General features: G+C 39.4%; 1 protein-coding gene across 5 annotated transcripts in view; it reads left to right on the top strand.

The window, feature by feature from the left end:
- The first annotated feature begins 434 nt into the window (after positions 1–434).
- Positions 435–23,443, top strand: part of SNX7 (sorting nexin 7) — a 163,302-nt gene continuing 140,293 nt past the window's right edge. For 2 of the 5 annotated variants that reach the window (XM_070367625.1, XM_070367624.1), the window contains exon 1: positions 435–663. In XM_070367625.1, coding sequence (XP_070223726.1) covers positions 484–663 — 180 coding nt within the window. In that variant the 5' untranslated portion in view covers positions 435–483. The remainder of the gene's footprint in view (positions 664–23,443) is intronic. The other 3 variants (XM_070367622.1, XM_070367623.1, XM_005906502.2) reach the window with 2 other exon arrangements.

Here is a 23,443-nt window from a genome sequence, read left to right as displayed (position 1 = left end):
TTAGCCTTAGTAAAAGACGGACTCGAAAACCACAACCGGGGAAAAAAATAAAGCAACCATTAAACTACAGGAAATACAGTATTGGTTTTTTCCTCTTGGCGAGATGGGTCGACTGCTTTCACAGCCCCGCTGTGGCTCCTCTGAAGTTCACGGTTCGCTCTGTCTCTTCTGCCCAGATCCCCGCCGCCATAGAAGCCTTCGCAGGGTAGCCCTGCAGCCAGGTCCCACTCCCTACCTTCAGGGGACCGCGTCCCAGGCCCCACCCTAGCCAGAGCCCCAGAGTCCCACTCTTTCGCCTCCGGCAGGCCCCAAGCCAGGTGGGGACGAACCCAGGCCGGGCGTTTGCTCCCAGTTCCGCGTCTGCGCAGCGGACGTGGGGCTGGAGCGGGGCCGGCCGGGGAGGCGCAGGATGCGCGGGAGCCAATGGGCAAGCTCGGGGAAGCCGGGCTGGCGGCGACGGCCGGACCGGCGCGCACTCTCGGGATGGAGGGCGAGTGCCGGGCGTCTCAGGCGCGCTCCTGGGGCCTCCCGGCTGGGGGCGCCGGCGGGGACAGCCCGGGGGGTGACGCCCCCCTCCCCGGCAGCATCAGCTCCTCCTCCCTGCTGCAGGCCGAGGTGCTGGATCTGGACGAGGACGAGGACGACCTGGAGGTGTTCAGTAAGGTGAGGGCTGCGCGGCGGCGCGTCCCGGGAAAGTTCCAAGTCAACTCCCAGAGTTGGCCCCGCCGTGCGGCGGCCGCCCTAGCGCGCTCACCCGGCCCCGCCGGAGGCTCGGAGCCGAGGGTGGGTGGGTCTTCCCAGGCCGCCTGATCCTGCCTGGCTGCTCGCCGCCCCCGTGGCTGACTCCCAGCACGTCCCGAATTGCAGCAGTTCTCTCTTCTGCACTTTGACCTTGCGTTCGGCAGGGCCATGGCTTCGTGGAATCTGCAAAGTTGTGCCATTTCCCACTTTTCTCTTCTTTCCTTCTCTGACGCGGGTATTTCCAGGGACAGTGCTGGAACCGGGGAGGCGGTGGCCCGAAAGTGCCCCCGCCCCTGGCAGCTTTTAGGGCGCAGCCAGCCCTGAACCCTGGGAGCGAAATCACCCGAGTCTAGGGAAATTATTCTTGATTTAGTGTTGTTGCTGGTTTTGGATTGGAGACTTGGGTGGCGCCGGAGGTTAGTCTTAAGTCTAGTGGGAAGAGGCGTTAGGGAATCCCTCTTCAGGAGAAAACAGTTGGTGTGTCCAACTAGGAAGCTCCTGCGCTGCGGAGCTCAGGATTTTTTAGATAGCTCCTGCCACCCAACTCACCACCGGCGCTTTCATTTTTAAACCTAACCCAGGGAAACCTAGAGACCAAAGGGCCCTCTGAACTTTCAGGATTGTTGGAGAGAAATTGACTCGGTCGCTGGCAGACTTGTGGTGCCCGTAGGCTGATGGTTGTAATTTTGTTTTGGAAAAGAAAAAATACCATTCTTGGGAGGCCATTCAATGCCACTGCAGCTTCTCTCAGTTGCTGCTGGTAGAAGAGTTGAGATAGGAACATTGTATTTTCATTACTAAGAAGCCTGTTCAGTAGGTGTGTTACCTTGAGGTGTTAAGCAAAGCAACAGACTTCACCACTGCTTTATTCTGGGAGAGAAGTTATAAAGTGGACAAGCATACTCAGACCACAAAGAGGAATATGCAAAACTCCCCGCCTTTTTTCCCTATAGGATTAAGTGAAGTGGTAGGCACAGGTGTATTGGGGAAGTTCAGACAGAGTATCTGGTTTATACACTTGATGAAATCACATGACCTTTCAGTGTGTTTAAATTGTAAAACAGTGGAATTATTTTTTGTTTACTTGTTGTTGTTCCACACATACTTTATGTTCAGATCAAGGACAGTTGATCAGTTCTTATTTATTGCCTTCTAAGATACCATTGTTGTTTAGTCACTAAATCATATCTGACTCTTTGGGACCTGGTGGATTGTAGCCCACCAGGCTTCTCTGTCCATGGGTTTTCCCAGGCAAGAAAACTGGAGTAAGTTGCCATTTCCTTCTCCAGGGGACCTTCCTAATCCAGGGATCGAACCTGTGTCTCTTGCATTGGCAGGAAGATTGTTTACCACTGGAGCCACCAGACTATGAGCATTAGCCTTTGGGGCTCTGCACTGTGAAGCTTGGGGTGGGGAGGATGTGTACAGGGAGTATGTAGAGAGTGGCAAGCGCGTATCAGGATCATCTGGGATGGTTTAAATTTGTCATGTGCTTTCTCTTTCCCCAGATTCTAAGTGTCCTGGCCTCCACCAAGAATCACTGTTTTAATGAGCCTCTTGTAGTCTGAGGCCAATCTTAGATGAAGCTAATGAAATTTGAGTTTGGGCTGTTTTTTTGCCTGGGTCTCTGGAAAATGTAAGATACTGGGAGTAGTACAGGTTCTAGGTGGGAAAGGAATGACAGATTGTAGCCAGAAACGTTTCTTTTTTTTATATAATATAAATTTATTTATTTTAATTGGAGGCTAATTACAATATTGTATTGGTTTTACCATACATTGACATGAATCTGCCATGGGTATGCATGTGTTCCCCATCCTGAACCCCCTTCCCACCTCCCTCCCCATCCTATCCCTTTGGGTCCATAGTCCCAGTGCATCAGCCCCAGCATCCTGTTTGTGAAATGAATCGCCAGTCCAGTTTCGATGCATGATACAAGATGCTGGGGGCCAGAAGCATTTCTAAGTAAGCATTTCTGGTGAATTGCTTAAAGCCATCTCAGAAGAAAGGAATCTGGAACTCTGTGACTACAATGAGCTGTTGAGCTTTCTTTTCTCATTCCAAATAAAACAGTTGTTTTTCCTAAGTTTGTTTTGTAATTGTGTATTCTGTTTTAAAAGAATGTAAGTTTCAGCAACATACTTAACCACTGCTTTATTAAGCAGTGCATTTAGTAAGGTGCAATATTGTATCTTTACCTTAACCTATGTGGCTGGCTTCTATAGAAGAGGGCTTTAACTTTTCTATGGCTCCAATTCAACACTAGCAAGCAGGGTGGATCCAAGTGTATGAATCCTGCTTGATTATATTTTACTAAGTTGAATTTTGCAACCATTAACTGCAGTTCGACAAGCAAATTTAAGAAACTCGTCTTCATTTGGCCTGCCTTCTCTGCTGCTCCCTTTTTAGCTTGTGTCTCTGTAGAACCCTACCACTGTCCAGCATACCCTAAGCTGGTATCAGCTATTGCTTTTGAAGTGTACTAACTTTACCCTTCAGAACTTTGAGACTGACGATTTTCATATTCAGTTTATATTTACAATTGTATCTCTTATTTCCTTAGATTGTTTATGAGTATATATACCGTACCCCTGTCCAGGTGCTTTTTCTTTTAATCTTTTTATAATGGAAGAAGAGTTGATATACAATAGGATAGTAGTTTCTGCTGTATGATGTAATGATTTGACATTTATATGCATTATGAACTGATCACCATGATAAGTCTAGTAACCATCATAAAGTTACTGCAATATTATCGACTATATTCTCTACATGTGCATTACATACCTGTGACTTAGTTGTTTTATAACTGAAAGTTTGCACTTTTTAATCCCTTTAACCTATTTCTCCCTCCCTTTTCCAAACTACTAGTTTGTATCTATGGATCTTGTTTCTGTTTTATTTGTTCATTTGTTCTGTTTTTTATATTCTACATATAAATGAAATGATAAAACATTTGTCTGACTTATTTCACTTCATAATACCCTCTAGGTCCATCCATGTTGTTGCAGGTGGCAAAATTTTATTCTTTTTTATGGCTGAGTAATATATTCAGTTGTGTACATATATACACAGCATCTTTGTCTATTCATCTACTGATAGACACTTAGATTGCTTCCATAAGCTGGCTGTTGCAAATGATGCTACTGTGAGAATGAAAAAAGGAGTGAAAGTGTTAGTTGCTCAGTTGTGTGCCACTCTTAGCAAACCCATGGACTGTAACCTGCCAAGCTCCTCTGTCCATGGAATTTTCCAGGTAAGAACATTGGAGTGGATAGCCATTCCCTGCTCCAAAGGATCTTCCTGACCCAGGGATCAAACTTGGGTCTCCTGCACTGCAGGAGATTCTGACACTGCACTGACAGATTCTTTACTGTCTGAGCCACTAGGGAAGCACGTGAGCGCTGGGGTGCATGCATGCGTGCTAAGTTGCTTTAGTTGTGTCCACCTCTTTGCGATCCTGTGGACCATAGCTCACCAGGCTCCTCTGTCCTTGGGATTCTCCAGGCAAGAATGCTGAAGTGGTTTGCCATTCCCTTCTCCAGGGGATCTACCTAACCCAGGGATCGAACCCACATCTCTTATGTCTCCTGCATTGGCAGGCATAATCTTTATCACTAGCACAAACTGGGAAGCCCAAAGATATATAGGGGTGTGTGTATATCTGTTCAAATTAGTGTTTTTGTTTCTTCAGATAAATACTCAGAAGTGGGATTACTGGATCATATGATCATTCTTAATTTTTTGAGACATCTTCATACTGTTTTCCGTAGTGACTGCATCAATTTATATTCCCACCAATAGTGCACGAGGGTTTCCTTTTCTCCAAATTTTTACCAATACTTGTTTTTTGTTGTTCATTAAAAAAAAAAAAAAAACCATCCAGACAGGTATGAGGTGATATCTGCCATATTATGTTTGGATTTGCATTGCGTGACGGAGAAGGCAATGGCACCCCACTCCAGTACTTTTGCCTAGAAAACCCCATGGACGGAGGTGCCTAGTAGGCTGCAGTCCATGGGGTTGCTAAGAGTAGGACATGACTGAGCGATTTCACTTTCACTTTTCACTTTCATGCATTGGAGAAGGAAATGGCAACCGACTCCAGTGTTCTTGCCTGGAGAATCCCAGGGACACGACTGAAGTGACTTAACAGCAGTAGCAGCAGTGATTAGTGACATTGAACATTCTTTTCCTTTGTCTTCTGACCATCTTTATGTCTTCTTCCTTGGAAAACTGTCTATTCAGGTCTTCTACTCATGTTTAAATTGGGTTGTTTCTTTTGTTTTGCTTATTTTCTTTTTCATGATTATTCATTTTATATTGAGTTGATGGAGTTCTTTATATATTTTGGATATAACACCCTTATCAGATATATAACTTGCAGATAACTCTTCCATTTAGTAGGTTGCCTTTTCATTTTGTTGATGGCTTTCTTTGCTATGCAAAAGCTTCTTAGCTTTGCGACCCCATGAACAACGCACACCAGGCCTCCCTGTCCAGGACCAACTCCCCGAGTCCACCCAAACCCATGTGCATTGAGTCAGTGATGCCATCCAACCATGTCATTCTCTGTCATCCCCTTCTCCTCCTGCCCTCAATCTTTCCCTGCATCAGGGTCTTTTCCAGTGAGTCAGCTCTTCGCATCAGGTGGCCAAAGTATTGGAGTTTCAGCTTCAACATCAGTCCTTCCAATGAGCACCCAGGTCTGATCTCCTTTAGGATGGACTGGCTGGATCTCCTTGCAGTCAAGGGACTCTCAAGAGTCTTCTCCAACACCACAGTTCAAAAGCATCAATTCTTCTGTGCTCAGCTTTCTTTATAGTCCAACTCTCATATCCATACACGACTACTGGAAAAACCATAGCTTTGACTAGACGGACCTTTGTGGACAAAGTAATGTCTCTGCTTTTTAATATGCTCTCTAGGTTGCTCATAACTTTCCTTCCAAGGAGTAAGCGTCTTTTAATTTTAGGGCTGCAATCACCATCTGCAGTGATTTTGAAGCCCAGAAAAATAAAGTCAGCCACTGTTTCCACTGTTTCCCCATCTATTTGCCATGAAGTGATGGTACCGGATGCCATGATCTTAGTTTTCTGAATGTTGAGCTTTAAGCCAACTTTTTCACTCTCCTTTTTCACTTTCATCAAGAGGCTCTTTAGTTCTTCTTTACTTTCTGCCATAAGGGTGGTGTCATCTGCATATCTGAGTTCATTGTTATTTCTGCCGGCAATCTTGATTCCAGCTTGTGCTTCTTCCAGCCCAGCGTTTCTCATGGTGTACTCTGCATATAAGTTAAATAAGCAGGGTGACAATATACAGCCTTGATGTACACCTTTTCCTATTTGGAACCAGTCTGTTGTTCCATGACCAGTTCTAACTGTTGCTTCCTGACCTGCATATAGGTTTCTAAAGAGGCAGGACAGGTGGTCTGGTATTCCCATCTCTTTCAGAATTTTCCACGGTTTAATGTTATCCACACAGTCAAAGGCTTTGGCATAGTTAATAAAGCAGAAATAGATGTTTTTCTGGAACTCTCTTGCTTTTTCGATGATCCAGCGGATGTTGGCAATTTGATCTCTGGTTCCTCTGCCTTTTCTAAAACCAGCTTGAACATCTGAAGTTCACAGTTCACGTATTGCTGAAGCCTGGCTTGGAGAATTTTGAGCATTACTTTACTAGCGTGTGAGATGAGTGCAATTGTGCGGTAGTTTGAGCATTCTTTAGCATTGCCTTTCTTTGGGATTGGAATGAAAACTGACCTTTTCCAGTCCTGTGGCCACTGCTGAGTTTTCCAAATTTGCTGGCATATTGAGTGCAGCACTTTCACAGCATCATCTTTCAGAATTTGAAATAGCTTAACTGGAATTCCATCACCTCCACTAACTTTGTTTGTAGCGATGCTTTCTAAGTCCCACTTGACTTCACATTCCAGGATGTCTGGGTCTAGATGAGTGATAACACCATCGTGATTATCTGGATCGTGAAGATCTTTTTTGTACAGTTCTTCTGTGTATTCTTGGCACCTCTTCTTAATATCTTCTGCTTCTTTTAGGTCCCTACCATTTCTGTCCTTTATGGAGCCCGTCTTTGCATGAATTGTTCCCTTGGTATCTCTAATTCTCAAAGAGATCTCTCGTCTTTCCCATTCTATTGTTTTCCTCTATTTCTTCGCACTGATCACTGAGGAAGGCTTTCTTATCTCTCTTTGCTATTCTTTGGAACTCTGCATTCAAATGGGTGTATCTTTCCTCTTCTCCTTTCCTTTTCATTTCCCTTTTTTTCACAGCTATTTGTAAGGCCTCCTCAGACAGCCATTTTGTTTTTTTGCATTTCTTTCTTTGGGGGATGGTCTTGATTCCTGTCTCCTGTACAATGTCGCGAACCTCAGTCCATAGTTCCATCAGGCACTCTGTCTATCAGATCTATTCCCTTAAATCTATTTCTCACTTCCACTGTATAATCATAAGGGATTTGATTTAGGTTATACCTGAATGGTCTAGTGGTTTTCTCCACTTTCTTCAATTTTAGTATGAATTTGGCAATAAGGAGTTCATGATCTGAGCCGCAGTCAGCTCTGGGTCTTGTTTTTGTTGACTGTATAGAGCTTCTCCATCTTTGGCTGCAAAGAATATAATCAATCTGATTTCGGTGTCCACCATCTGGTGATGACCATGTGTAGAGTCTTGTCTTGCGTTGTTGTGGACAACCTCATTTTGTTCTTGATTGTAGAGGAAAAGCTTTCAGTTTTTCACCGCCGTATATGTTAGCTGTGAGTTTGTCATACATGGCCTTTGTTATGTTGAGGTATTCCCACTTTGTTGAGAATTTTTCTTATAAATTGATGTTTAATTTTGTCAAATGCTTTTTCTTTATCTCTTGAGCTGATCATAGGATTTTCCTTCTTCATTTTTTTAATGTGGTTTGTGTGTGTGTTCAGTTGCTTCAGTCGTGTCCGACTCTTTGTTTTCCCATATACTGCAGCCCACCAGGCTCCTCCATCCATGGGATTCTCTAGGCAAGAATACTGGAATGGGTTGCCATGCCCTTCTCCAAGGGAACTTCCCATCCCAGGGATTGAACCCTTGTCTCCTGGGGCTTCTACATTGCAGGCAGAGTGTTTACTGCTGAGTCATTGAGGAACTCTAATTTGGTTTATTGGGATACATTTGCAGATCAGAAGCTTTTTAAAGAGTAAGTTCTTTGGCTTATAATCATTTATTTTTTTTTGCACAGTCCATTACAAGTAAGTACCTGTTAAATAGCTGTTAAATATTTTTGTGTAAGATGCTATGCTAAACATTCTTTGGAACAAAGAAATGCAAGATTCATGTCTTGTTATCACAGTCTTGGAGTTCAGCTGGAAGATGTGACAGAAACTCTAAATGACAGTATACATCAAGAGAGATAGGAAAGTAAAACAAAGTATTGTTCTGAGTTTTCAAATAATCCAGTTAGGAGAAAATGATATCAGCTCTCAATAAAACACAGAGAATGCAGAGGATATTGACTTAGAAGGACAAGAATAGATGTGGAAGATAGGAGAACATAAATGATAATTTGTAAAGGATAAAAAGTGTAGTAATAATTTTAGAACAGGGGCAAAGTAAAATGAGACTTGCAAAAAATTTACCTAGAGAATAGGGACAAACTTGTCCATATATAACATAAAAAGTTCTTTGGAGGGAAAAGAATATATTAAAATAAGTTGCTTTTGTTTTTATTAAATACTGTAATGTATAGAAGAAATAGTAGTTGAAACAGAGCATAGGCAAATATGTCACAGTGAAACACAGATATTTATGTGTTACTCAGTAAATAATAGCTCAGTAAATAATAGCCAATAAAATGAAGGTCTATATTATTTAGGATAATCAGGGAATTTACAGATGTAATTATTGTCATCACCACTAGTTGACCTCAAGAAGTCATGATATGTAGGCTTAGTGCTCAGAAGCTGGAGCTTCTGAGGTAAAAATTCTTTTTAAAAATAATGGGGCAGAAAAAAGGTTCTGCAAGGTATGTGCATGTTTCCTCAGTCGTGTCCCATTCTTTCCAACCACGTGGACTGTAGCCCATCAGGCTTCCCTGTCCATGGGATTTTCCGGGCAGGAATACTGGATTGGGTTTCCATTTCCTTCTCCATCTGGAAGGTACAGACAAACAGAATTAATTTCAAGCTCTGACAAAGCTTTAAAAGCAACAGAACTATTTAGTATATTTAGTATAAACACTTTGAAAAGAAGGAGATGATCATTTTTAATGAGAATGGTGGATAACTAAGATTTTTATAGTAAATTAGAAATATAACAATGTATATATTATATATTATATGTACAATGTATGTATTATACATATAGTATATACACGTATATATTATACATATATCAATAACCTCAGATATGCAGATGACACCACCCTTATGGCAGAAAGTGAAGAGGAACTCAAAAGCCTCTTGATGAAAGTGAAAGTGGAGAGTGAAAAAGTTGGCTTAAAGCTCAACATTCAGAAAACGAAGATCATGGCATCCGGTCCCATTACTTCATGGGAAATAGATGGGGAAACAGTGGAAACAGTGTCAGACTTTCTTTTTCTGGGCTCCAAAATCACTGCAGATGGTGACTGCAGCCATGAAATTAAAAGACACTTACTCCTTGGAAGGAAAGTTATGACCAACCTAGATAGCATATTCAAAAGCAGAGACATTACTTTGACAACAAAGGTTCATCTAGTCAAGGCTATGGTTTTTCCAGTGGTCTTGTATGGATGTGAGAGTTGGACTGTGAAGAAGGCTGAGCACCGAAGAATTGATGCTTTAGAACTGTGGTGTTGGAGAAGACTCTTGAGAGTCCCTTGGACTGCAAGGAGATCCAACCAGTCCATTCTGAAGGAGATCAGCCCTGGGATTTCTTTGGAAGGAATGATGCTAAAGCTGAAACTCCAGTACTTTGGCTACCTCATGCGAAGAGCTGACTCATTGGAAAAGACTCTGATGCTGGGAGGGATTGGGGGCAGGAGGAGAAGGGGATGACAGAGGATGAGATGGCTGGATGGCATCACTGACTCAATGGACGTGAGTCTGAGTGAACTCCAGGAGTTGGTGATGGACAGGGAGGCCTGGCATGCTGCGATTCATGGGGTCGCAAAGAGTCGGACACGACTGAGCGACTGATCTGATCTGATCTGATGTACAATATATACATATATTATTATATGTACATAATATATGTATATATTATGTACATATATTAATATATACATAATATATATACATATAATATATATACATATATATATATATATATACACATACATATATATATATATATACACACACACATATATTATGTATTATGTACACATATATATGGGAAGGCAATGGCACCCCACTCCAGTACTTTTGCCTGGAAAATCCCATAGACAGAGGAGCTTGGTGGGCTGCAGTCCATGGGGTCGCTGAGAGTCGGACACGACTGAGCGACTTCACTTTCACTTTTCACTTTCATGCATTGGAGAAGGAAATGGCAACCCACTCCAGTGTTCTTGCCTGGAGAATCCCAGGGACGGGGGAACCTGGTGGGCTGCCTTCTATGGGGTCGCACAGAGTCAGACACGACTGAAGCGACTTAGCAGCAGCAGCAGCAGTATATATATGTATATATTATATATATAACACTATTATATGTTATGTATATAACAATGTATATGTTATATATATAACAATGTATATATTATTTCAAAAGCTTGAAAGAAACATTCATATTTTTGTGGAAAAGGTTATTTTTGAAAGAATAATTAGCTCTATTGTTGAAACTCCATTTCTGATATGTGTGTGTGTTTGTATGTGTATATGTGTGTGTGTGTGTTTAATCTTTGTCAATGGAGGGAGAATTATACTATTTAACAGTTCTATCAAATACTTAGAAGATATTGGAAATCTGGTTATTAATTTTTCACATTTGTTCTTGGAACCATTTTTATTTAACTCCTATTGTTTGCCTCTATTAGTCATGATCATGATAATCAGAATTCTCTCCATTGATTTAAATGAAGAGAGTTTAATGCAAGGACTATTTATAGCATTTTGGGCAAGTTTCAGGAACAAAGAAAGGATACTGAGGCATTTAGAGACTTGCAGTAATAAAAAGCCATTAGAACCCGTAGTTCTAAAGGGGAGAGAAATGGAAATAGTGTTGCTGGAAGTCAAGGATACTTGGAGCTGTGGAGAAGGGGCCACTTCCACATGAGCTGTGTTGACACGGAGATGAAGCTAGAAACATGCCACTGCCTGAGGTGTGATTCCAAAGCAGGGAGGAAATGTAACAGTGTATATATTTATTTGAACAAGCAATTGAAGAAATCACTCACATTTTGGTTGAAAAGGTTATTTTGGAGAGAATTAGCTTTCCAAAAGCTATAGTTGTTGAGAAATCCAGCTTTGATATGTGTGTGTATGTGTGTTTGTGTGTGGGTAAAATCACTTTAGCCTCAGCTAAAGTTCCAGGCAACATCCAGCATTAAATGACTAGCTTGTGAGTAAAGATGTCTAGCATGATGTCAGTCCTTAGCATTGAGGCATGTTATCTTCTCAGCCAAGGCCCCGCATATAATGCGGGTGAGACATCCCATTTCTGCTGTATCCTGTCAGAATTCTTGACCTAATAAATCACTGAGCATAATAAAATATAAAAACAAAATATCTTGGGTTGTTTTGTTATTCAGTAGTAGAAACTGTAACAAAAGCTAATAGCCTGTAAAACATAATCGGTCTTTTGGATCTTTTGATAAATACAGGATTACAGCAGGCAAGTCATGTGTTCCCCTTTCTCTGACCCTCATCTTGATCCTGCCTGCATGAGTCTTAGCATTTTGATGGTTAAATAAAGAGGAACCGATAAAGGAAAATAGGGCTGATCCAGGACTATTTCTGTTCCTCCCTCTGGACACTCCACTGCCTACCAGCTCAGCCTTCTTATATGTTAAGTACTTTTATATTCCTCCCAGAGGAGGAAGAGTAGGTGAATAAAGTAGAAAGATGAAAAATCCTCAAGTTCTCCTTATGAGTGAGCATATATGGTCAACAGTAAAATTAAAACAAATGAGGAACTTGCAGGGTAAATTTGGATAGATTGTGTATAGATCCATTTTATGTACAAGCATTCCTAGTGGTTTGAAGTAACTGAATGATAATATATCCAAATGACACAGTTTCTGAACAAATAATGTATTTTCAAGGTCATATGGAGTATTAATTGTACTGTAATTTGAACTGTCTATGCAGCTGAAGTTCCATTCTACCTTCTGTATTTTAAAGGGATATTATGTCTTCTGTGGATACCAGTGACCTGATTGTTTGGAATACTGTTTTGCGAGAGAGTCTTAGATCGAGTCTGGACTTGGCAGAATGAGAGTTTGGATCCAACAGCACTGTCTTTCACTGGCACAAGGAGTGGGGAGGGCTGCTGCAGTAGTAACAGCCTCACTGTACATTTGCCATCGTGAAGGAGAATAAACTAAGGCGTTTCACTGATGATATGTTCTGGCAACCATGGCCTCTGAAGAAAGGCTGGGAAGAACAAAATGTAGTTTAGTTTGGCAAAAGACTTGGGCTGATTTTTTAAACAAACTTTATGAAGAGTTCTTCCAGTGGATTTAAATGTGTATAGTTCTGAAGGGCAGAATTAGAACCTAGGTCAAAGTATATGGAGATCAGTTTCAGGTCAGTTGATGGAATAGTTTTCTAATTGAAGTTTCCAGAATAAAAGTTATCCTCAGCTAGGCCATAAATCCTGTCACTGTAATTGCTCTAGGACAAACTGAATGATTAACTGTCTCAGAGCATGGGACGGTTGCACAGTCCCTTCCACTATTAAGAGGCTGTTACAAATGGAATTTTAAATTGCCAGACTTAACCATGAGAGCAACAGGAAACCTCACATAGGTGTTCCTACTCATCCCTTCAGCTAATCACTGCAGCTTAATTTCCAAACTAAATTATGTTTTACAATTCCCTAATTCTAATATTTCTCTTCCCACAGCTGTTATTTTTTTCATTTAGTTCTCTGTTAATGGTGTGGCAGTTTCTTAGCTATAGGATAAAATATCAGTGCTATGTCTTCCCTTCTATTTATGCCTTTCACTCACTCTCTCTGTTCTTTACATATCTTAGAAGTCCCATTTGGTTTTATCTTCTTGGTATCTCTGGAATTAGTGCCTTCTTCTTACTCCCATTGTTCCAACCCTAAGTAGAATTGTGGTTGCCTTTGAGAACCATTATATAGCCTCAGAAGGTCTTCATTCTTCTGATGTTTTTTGCCTGTAGGCTGACCTACATCCTCACAGAGAACTGATGTTTCCAGAACACACAGCTCTGAACATACTGAATATATTGTCCCATTGTATCATCCAGGCTCTTGGTGATTAGGCTACAACCCTGGCTTTCCTTGCCTCTTCCCTCACCCTCCTACCTTTCTGTCTCTCACCTTAGCACTCAAAATATGTTGCATGAGTCTGTTGGATCACCTGGGAGCTTGTTAGAAGTGCAGTTTCAGAACCCACTCCAGACCAAATGAATCAGAATCAGTATTATAACTGGATTCCTCATCTTGCACCTTACAATTTACTGTTGGGTCTCAACAAACCAAAATCCTTTCTGTTATTTATGGCCCATTGTAAAGCGACCTCTTTCCTAAGGACATTTTTGTTCTCCAGCTAGAATTAATTTCTTCCCATTCTGGGCTTCCCATAATAGTGTTTTGAATCTCATAATACCTAATATGTTTTGCCTTATAAAGAAGTATTTTTATTTCTCTTCTCTAAAATCTTGATTGTCTCTCTAGCTTCAATAAATTAAACTCCTTGAAGGTAGAAGAGTAGGAACTCTAAATATTAATGGAATAAATACATTAATGAATTATATGGCCTGTGCATTTTTTTTCATACATACAGACACAGTTATCACAATAATTTGCCACTGATCTGTTTTCAGTAAATTTGGTTTGTATTGTATTGGTCTTTCCAGTCAGGTTACTAGACCAAATAGAATTTAAAATAAATTTGTCTTGATAAATGGTGAGTAAATGTTATTGATGGATGACACAGAGCTGTGTTGAGCATCAATCCTAACAAAATCTCCTATTTAGATTTCATTAGGAGAGATAAACACAAAGAATTTAAAAACCCAAAGAAATCATTTAGAAACCTTTTATTTGGGAAAATAAATCCTGTTAAGCCAATAACACCTGTCTCAATCAGGGGGCTTAGTTGCAAGCAATGGAAATCAACTCTGGCAGGAAGAATGAAATAGTAGTTCACAGAGTAGATTTGAAGGCTGGAAATGCAGATGCAGAAAAGGACATGCTCTAGCAGTATCTATGTTGTTGAGCTACTAAGTCATGTCCAACTCTTTTGCAACTCCATGGACTGTAGCCTGCCAGGCTTCTCTGTCCGTGGAATTACCCAGGCAAGAGTTAACATGGGTTACCATTTTTTTCTCCAGGTGATCTTCCCGACTCAGGGATTGAACCTGCATCCTTTGCATTGCAGGTAAATTCTTTATCGCTGAGCAACCAGGGAAACAGCAGAATCTATACCCAGTTTTATATTTGGAAATAAGATTGAATGTTGTGTAGCTAAAAGAAAATAAAATCCACGAGAACCTTTAGGAGAAGAACTATATAGTTCTTTTGTGCAGATAACAATATTTTGTTTATTGGTCAGTGGCACTGGGGAAAATTATTACAAGTATTTTAGGAAAATAATATTAGAAGACCAGATTTGAATTTAATATACTTTATTCCATTGAGTTTTGAAGGTGGTGTTTTATTTTTGCAGTTCGGGGGTTCTGATAGGATGTTCTAGTGTAACCCTGATAGCCTGCTAGTTTTTACAAGTGGCTAGTGTGGTCAAAATGAAACACAGATTGAACAGTTATGTAGTTGTAGTGTTCAAAATTTATTTTTTAATGCATTTTAAAACTGTATCACACACTTTTCAAAGAGGATATTAGACTAAAAGTTAAACATTTACAATTACTTTAAGAAGATACTTTAAATTTGTCTCAATGAACAAATAAAAATTTATAGGCAGGAACGGTTTTGTCTGTTTTATTTTATTTTATTTTTTTAATTTTTTTAAAATTTTATTTTATTTTTAAACTTTACAATATTGTATTAGTTTTGCCAAATATCGAAATGAATCCGCCACAGGTATACCCGTGTTCCCCATCCTGAACCCACCTCCCTCCTCCCTCCCCTACCCTCCCTCTGGGTCGTCCCAGTGCACCAGCCCCAAGCATCCAGTACCGTGCATCGAACCTGGACTGGCGACTCATTTCATACATGATATTATACATGTTTCAGTGCTATTCTCCCAAATCTCCCCACCCTCTCCCTCTCCCACAGAGTCCATAAGACTGATCTATACGTAGGTGTCTCTTTTGCTGTCTCTTACACAGGGTTATTGTTACCATCTTTCTAAATTCCATATGTATGTGTTAGTATACTGTATTGGTGTTTTTCTTTCTGGCCTACTTCACTCTGTATAATAGGTTCCAGTTTCATCCATCTCATTAGAACTGATTCAAATGTATTCTTTTTAATGGCTGAGTAATACTCCATTGTGTATATGTACCACTGCTTTCTTATCCATTCATCTGCTGATGGGCATCTAGGTTGCTTCCATGTCCTGGCTATTATAAACAGTGCTGCGATGAACATTGGGGTACTCATGTCTCTTTCCCTTCTGGTTTCCTCAGTGTGTATGCCCAGCAGTGGGATTGCTGGATCATAAGGCAGTTCTATTTCCAGTTTTTTAAGGAATCTCCACACTGTTCTCCATAGTGGCTGTACTAGTTTGCATTCCCACCAACAGTGTAAGAGAGTTCCCTTTTCTCCACACCCTCTCCAGCATTTATTGCTTGTAGACTTTTGGATCGCAGCCATTCTGACTGGCGTGAAATGGTACCTCATAGTGGTTTTGATTTGCATTTCTCTGATAATGAGTGATGTTGAGCATCTTTTCATGTGTTTGTTAGCCATCTGTATGTCTTCTTTGGAGAAATGTCTATTTAGTTCTTGGGCCCATTTTTTGATTGGGTCGTTTATTTTTCTGGAGTTGAGCTGTAGGAGTTGCTTGTATATTTTTGAGATTAGTTGTTTGTCGGTTGCTTCATTTGCTATTATTTTCTCCCATTCTGAAGGCTGTCTTTTCACCTTGCTAATAGTTTCCTTTGTTGTGCAGAAGCTTTTAAGTTTAATTAGGTCCCATTTGTTTATTTTTGCTTTTATTTCCAATATTCTGGGAGGTGGGTCATAGAGGATCCTGCTGTGACGTATGTTGGAGAGTGTTTTGCCTATGTTCTCCTCTAGGAGTTTTATAGTTTCTGGTCTTACATTGAGATCTTTAATCCATTTTGAGTTTATTTTTGTGTATGGTGTTAGAAAGTGTTCTAGTTTCATGCTTTTACAAGTGGTTGACCAGTTTTCCCAGCACCACTTGTTAAAGAGATTGTCTTTAATCCATTGTATATTCTTGCCTCCTTTGTCAAAGATAAGGTGTCCATATGTGCGTGGATTTATCTCTGGGCTTTCTATTTTGTTCCATTGATCAATATTTCTGTCTTTGTGCCAGTACCATACTGTCTTGATAACTGTGGCTTTGTAATAGAGTCTGAAGTCAGGTAGGTTGATTCCTCCAGTTCCATTCTTCTTTCTCAAGATAGCTTTGGCTATTCGAGGTTTTTTGTATTTCCATACAAATTGTGAAATTATTTGTTCTAGCTCTGTGAAGAATACCATTGGTACCTTGATGGGGATTGCATTGAATCTATAAATTGCTTTGGGTAGTATACTCATTTTCACTATATTGATTCTTCCAATCCATGAACATGGTATATTTCTCCATCTATTAGTGTCCTCTTTGATTTCTTTCACCAGTGTTTTACAGTTTTCTATATATAGGTCTTTAGTTTCTTTAGGTAGATATATTCCTAAGTATTTTATTCTTTCCGTTGCAATGGTGAATGGAATTGTTTCCTTAATTTCTCTTTCAGTTCTCTCATTATTAGTGTATAGGAATGCAAGGGATTTCTGTGTGTTGATTTTATATCCTGCAACTTTACTATAACCGTTGATTAGTTCTAGTAATTTTCTGGTGGAGTCTTTAGGGTTTTCTATGTAAAGGATCATGTCATCTGCAAACAGTGAGAGTTTTACTTCTTCTTTTCCAATTTGGATTCCTTTTATTTCTTTTTCTGCTCTGATTGCTGTGGCCAAAACTTCCAAAACTATGTTGAATAGTAATGGTGAAAGTGGGCACCCTTGTCTTGTTCCTGACTTTAGAGGAAATGCTTTCAATTTTTCACCATTGAGGATAATGTTTGCTGTGGGTTTGTCATATATAGCTTTTATTATGTTGAGGTATGTTCCTTCTATTCCTGCTTTCTGGAGAGTTCTTATCATGAATGGATGTTGAATTTTGTCAAAGGCTTTCTCTGCATCTATTGAGATAATCATATGGTTTTTGTTTTTCAATTTGTTAATGTGGTGTATAACATTGATTGATTTGCAGATATTGAAGAATCCTTGCATCCCTGGGATAAAGCCCACTTGGTCATGGTGTATGATCTTTTTAATGTATTGTTGGATTCTGATTGCTAGAATTTTGTTAAGGATTTTTGCATCTATGTTCATCAGTGATATTGGCCTGTAGTTTTCTTTTTTTGTGGGATCTTTGTCAGGTTTTGGTATTAGGGTGATGGTGGCCTCATAGAATGAGTTTAGAAGTTTACCTTCCTCTGCAATTTTCTGGAAGAGTTTGAGCAGGATAGATGTTAGCTCCTCTCTAAATTTTTGGTAGAATTCAGCTGTGAAGCCGTCTGGACCTGGGCTTTTGTTTGCTGGAAGATTTTTGATTACAGTTTCAATTTCCGTGCTTGTGATGGGTCTGTTAAGATTTTCTATTTCTTCCTGGTCCAGTTTTGGAAAGTTGTACTTTTCTAAGAATTTGTCCATTTCTTCCACATTGTCCATTTTATTAGCATATAATTGTTGATAGTAGTCTCTTATGATCCTTTGTATTTCTGTGTTGTCTGTTGTGATCTCTCCATTTTCATTTCTAATTTTATTGATTTGATTTTTCTCCCTTTGTTTCTTGATGAGTCTGGCTAATGGTTTGTCAATTTTATTTATCCTTTCAAAGAACCAGCTTTTGGCTTTGTTGATTTTTGCTATGGTCTCTTTTGTTTCTTTTGCATTTATTTCTGCCCTTAAGATTTCTTTCCTTCTACTAACCCTGGGGTTCTTCATTTCTTCCTTTTCTAGTTGCTTTAGGTGTAGGGTTAGGTTATTTATTTGAGTTTTTTCTTGTTTCTTTAGGTATGCCTGTATTGCTATGAACTTTCCCCTTAGGACTGCTTTTAAAGTGTCCCACAGGTTTTGAGTTGTTGTGTTTTCATTTTCATTAGTTTCTATGCAAATTTTGATTTCTTTTTTGATTTCTTCTGTGATTTGTTGGTTATTCAGCAGGGTGTTGTTCAGCCTCCATATGTTGGAATTTTTAATAGTTTTTCTCCTGTAATTGAGATCTAATCTTACTGCATTGTGGTCAGAAAAGATGCTTGGAATGATTTCTATTTTTTTGAATTTACCAAGGCTAGATTTATGGCCCAGGATGTGATCTATCCTGGAGAAGGTTCCATGTGCGCTTGAGAAAAAGGTGAAATTCATTGTTTTGGGATGAAATGTCCTATAGATATCAATTAGGTCTAACTGGTCTATTGTATCATTTAAAGATTGTGTTTCCTTGTTAATTTTCTGTTTAGTTATCTATCCATGGGTGTGAGTGGGGTATTAAAGTCTCCCACTATTATTGTTTTATTGTTAATTTCTCCTTTCATACGTGTTAGCATTTGTCTTACATATTGCAGCGCTCCCGTGTTGGGTGCATATATATTTATAATTGTTATATCTTCTTCTTGGATTGATCCTTTGATCATTAGGTAGTGACCATCTTTGTCTCTTTTCACAGCCTTTGTTTTAAAGTCTATTTTATCTGATATAAGTATTGCTACTCCTGCTTTCTTTTGGTCCCTATTTGCATGGAAAATCTTTTTCCAGCCCTTCACTTTCAGTCTGTATGTGTCCCCTGTTTTGAGGTGGGTCTCTTGTAGACAACATATGTAGGGGTCTTGTTTTTGTATCCATTCAGCCAGTCTTTGTCTTTTGGTCGGGGCATTCAACCCATTTACATTTAAGGTAATTACTGATAAGTATGATCCCGTTGCCATTTACTTTATTGTTTTGGGTTCGAGTTTATACACTGTTTTTGTGTTTCCTGTCTAGAGAATATCGTTTAGTATTTGTTGGAGAGCTGGTTTGGTGGTGCAGAATTCTCTCAGCTTTTGCTTGTCTGAGAAGCTTTTGATTTCTCCTTCATATTTGAATGAGATCCTTGCTGGGTACAATAATCTGGGCTGTAGGTTATTTTCTTTCATCACTTTAAGTATGTCTTGCCATTCCCTCCTGGCTTGAAGAGTTTCTATTGAAAGATCAGCTGTTATCCTAATGGGAATTCCCTTGTGTGTTATTTGTTGTTTTTCCCTTGCTGCTTTTAACATTTGTTCTTTGTGTTTGATCTTTGTTAATTTGATTAATATGTGTCTTGGGGTGTTTTGCCTTGGGTTTATCCTGTTTGGGACTCTCTGGGTTTCTTGGACTTGGGTGATTATTTCCTTCCCCATTTTAGGGAAGTTTTCCACTATTATCTCCTCAAGTATTTTCTCATGGTCTTTCTTTTTGTCTTCTTCTTCTGGGACCCCTATGATTCAAATGTTGTAGCATTTAATATTGTCCTGGAGGTCTCTGAGATTGTCCTCATTTCTTTTAATTCGTTTTTCTTTTATCCTCTCTGATTCATTTATTTCTACCATTCTATCTTCTAATTCACTAATCCTATCTTCTGCCTCTGTTATTCTACTATTTGTTGCCTCCAGAGTGTTTTTAATTTCATTTATTGCATTATTCATTTTATATTGACTCTCTTTTATTTCTTCTAGGTCCTTGTTAAACCTTTCTTCCATCTTCTCAATCTTTGTCTCCAAGCTATTTATCTGTGATTCCATTTTGATTTCAAGATTTTGGATCAATTTCACTATCATTATTCGAATTCTTTATCAGGTAGATTCCTGTCTCTTCCTCTTTTGTTTGGTTTGGTGGGCTTTTATCCTGTTCCTTTGTCTGCTGGGTATTCCTCTGTCTCTTCATCTTGTTTAAATTGCTGAGCTTGGGGTGTCCTTTCTGTATTCTGGCAGTTTGTGGAGTTGTCTTTATTGTGGCGTTTCCTCGCTCTGTGTGGGTTTGTACAGGTGGCTTGTCAAGGTTTCTTGGTTAGGGAAGCTTGTGTCGGTGTTCTGGTGAGTGGAGCTGTATTTCTTCTCTCTCCTTTCGAAGACTTGGGTTGCTTTTCTGGGTGCCTGATGTCCTCTGCTGGCTTTCAGAAGTTGTTTTGTGGAATTTACTCGGCGTTTAAATGTTCTTTTGATGAATTTGTGGGGGAGAAAGTGTTCTCCCCGTCCTACTCCTCCGCCATCTTAGCTCCTCCCCTGGTTTTGTCTGTTTTAAACAGAATATTTTATTAACTCTGACTCTACCTATATCTAGTCACCCTGGATAATGCAGTGTTACTTGTAGTATTAATAAAAAAGGATGTCAGACAACCAAAATTATTAGCAAATACTGATATAAAAATCAGTAAAACACACCTATGATAAAATAGAACAGAAGGTTAAATTGGCAGTTTTTAAAACTGATACTGAAATGATTTTTTTTGACCTTGAGAAATTCTTTGGTATGACATACCCTTTGAAAATTATTTTTAACTAACTTTATTGAGATATAATTATATACCACAAAATTCATCCATTTTGGGTAAATGATTTTTTTTTAAGTAAATTTACTGAGTTGTACAACCATCACTGTCAACTAGTTTTAGAACATTTTCATCTTCTACCCAAAATCTGTCATTCCATTTTCAGTTAGTACCCATTTTTACTCCCAGCCATAGACAACTACTAATCTCCTATTTTCTGTCTCTATAAATTTGCCTTTTTAGGATGTTTCACATAAAAAGAATCATACATTTTTGTGTGTGTCTGGTTTCTTTTATTTAGCATAATATTTTATTTTTTTAATTATTTGAATATTTTTGCTATAAGATAAAAATTTTATTCTAAAATGAGAATCAGAGCTTGTTCATTTAAAATAAAACATTAGGAATAGAAATCCTGTTTAGAATTAAAATGGAAACCTTATTATGTGTGACCAAAAACAAAAGGTAAACTCTTGGTATATGGGTTTTCAAAATTGGGGGAAAAAAGTCCCTCATTCATTCTTTCGTATTAATGCTGAGAAGGTTAGGTGTGTGCATCTGTGTGCATACATACATAATACATATGTTCTTGAATACATCTGTATTTAACCTGAATGAAGGTTGAATGGTATTTTTGGTCAGGTTCCACTAGAAAATGCTCTAGTACAAACAGCCTCAAGTTCTTAGTGGCTTATCTGCAGTAAAGACTTCTTTCTTCCTCGTGTATATGTCAACTGTGTCTGACTGTGAGTCTGGTCCAGGCTTTGGGTCTACTTCATCTGGGGATAAAGACTGAAGAAGTGATGCTAATTAGGTCAAGTCATTCCTGTGTCAGAGGGAAAAGAATACGAGGACTGGCGGAAGCAGGCAGTGGCTTCCGGATCTTCTGTCCAGACACATGACACCATCCACAGATTCACTGGGATGGGGAACAATTTTGCTTTCATAAGGAGGCACTGAAAGTTACCTGGCAATTGACCAGGAGATATATCCCTTTCACAGAAAGACAAGAGATCATTGGGAACAATCATGCCATCTCCACAAAGGTTTTGTGGCAAATCTAGTGTAAATGGCGTGTTGAACCTTTCTGAATAAGGAAAGCTAATTTTTTTCTATAGCGTATTAAATACAAGCAAGACAATTTTCCACTAGATAAGAAATTACTCAACCATAATTGAGATGAATGGAAAGACATTAGTCATGATTAATAACCTGCAATTGGTTAATGCTCATGAATAATCTGAGGAAGATCATACAGATCCTTAACAACCTCTAGCTGTGCAACTGGCGCCTTACTTTGGATTTCAGGTGCAGCGTTCATTTATCGTGGAGTTCTCCATTCCCTTCTTTTCAAGACCTATCAGATGAAAATGTGAATACTTCAAATTCTGCCACAGTAAATGTCAATATAAATTTTGTTGGTTATACCTTCATCAAAGCCTCTGTTCTACCTGTTTGCCTCCTTTCTGGTCCCTCAGCATCCTAAGTGCTTTCCTGCTGTAGGCATTATTGGTTTCCTGGACCGGAATCCACTTTCCTCGGTGTATTTCATGGCTGACTCCTTCTCACTTCACTTCTTTAAAGACACCTTCCCTGATAGCTCTTTCAAAAGCATTCTTTTCACTCCTTGCCTTAAACACTCCAGCAAATCACTCTACTTTCTCCAGAATTTACTCTCTTTCTTTGTATCTGGACTTATCTTATTTTTCTGTAGTTTTATTTGTTTATTATCTGTTACCCTCTCTGCTAATTACAGTGTAAGCTTCATGAGAGAAGGCATCATGGCAGCCAGTCTTGACCACTATAGAATCCCCAGCCCAGCGCTTAACACATTGTTGACATTCAATGAACCTTTGTTAAAGGAAATAAAACTGCTATGCTAGGTGCTTTTTATGTGTGCATATGGGTAGTGGTAGCCGAATCTTGGCTCTTCCAGTTAAGAAATAAGTGATTATCCCTATACTACAAACTGGGCTTGCCAGGTGGCACTAGTGGTAAAGAACCTGCCAGCCAATACAGGAGACCTTGGAGACTCAGGTTCGATCCCTGGGTAGGGAAGATCTCCTGGAGGAGGGCATGGCAACCCACTCCAGTTTTCTTGCCTGGAGAATCCCATGGACAGAGGAGCCTGGAGATCTACAGTCCATGGGGTTGCACAGAGTCATATGTGACTGAAGCAACTGTACTTCTTGGGAATCATTTTTTATTATATCCCTGAGTTGGGTGTGCAGTGTTATCTCCCCATGGGACATATTTTCAACCTCTTTGGGAGTTCTGATTAGTATAATAGCTTTTTCTTGGCTTGCTCTGCTTCCAGTTAGTCATCACAGGAATCTACAATAGTAGAACAATAGTAGATTAGTAGTAGCAATAGTTGGCTGATACTATGTTTCATATATGTATCCATTACCACAGACTTATTTTAAAACAAATTTAGTAGACTTATCATTTATGGATTTGACATTTATGGCTTTAAATGTCTTTTACGTGGAATGATGTGACAGATCTCGAAGCCATACATATAAATGCATCTATGATTTGAAGGACACAGTGGCAGATTCTCAACGGTCTTTCAGTCTTCATGTTTTACTTATTTTTTTCTTTCTTTTTTACTTGTCCTTGTTTCATATGTAGTAATCATTACTGAGGTGATAAAAATATTATTTTGTGAGTATATTTGTATACATATCCAAGTGTTAAGAAAAAATCCCTAAAAGTTATGCAGATGCTAAAAATCTGAAACTTATTTTGACTTCTATGTACCAACCAAAGGGCTTCCCAGGTGGTGCTAGTGGTAAAGAACCTGTTTGCAAATGCAGGAGACCTAAGAGATGTG

Source organism: Bos mutus, chromosome 3, assembly GCF_027580195.1.
Source record: "Bos mutus isolate GX-2022 chromosome 3, NWIPB_WYAK_1.1, whole genome shotgun sequence".
In the NCBI taxonomy this organism is placed as follows: domain Eukaryota; kingdom Metazoa; phylum Chordata; class Mammalia; order Artiodactyla; family Bovidae; genus Bos; species Bos mutus.
This window is presented reverse-complemented; position numbering and strand designations above follow the sequence as displayed.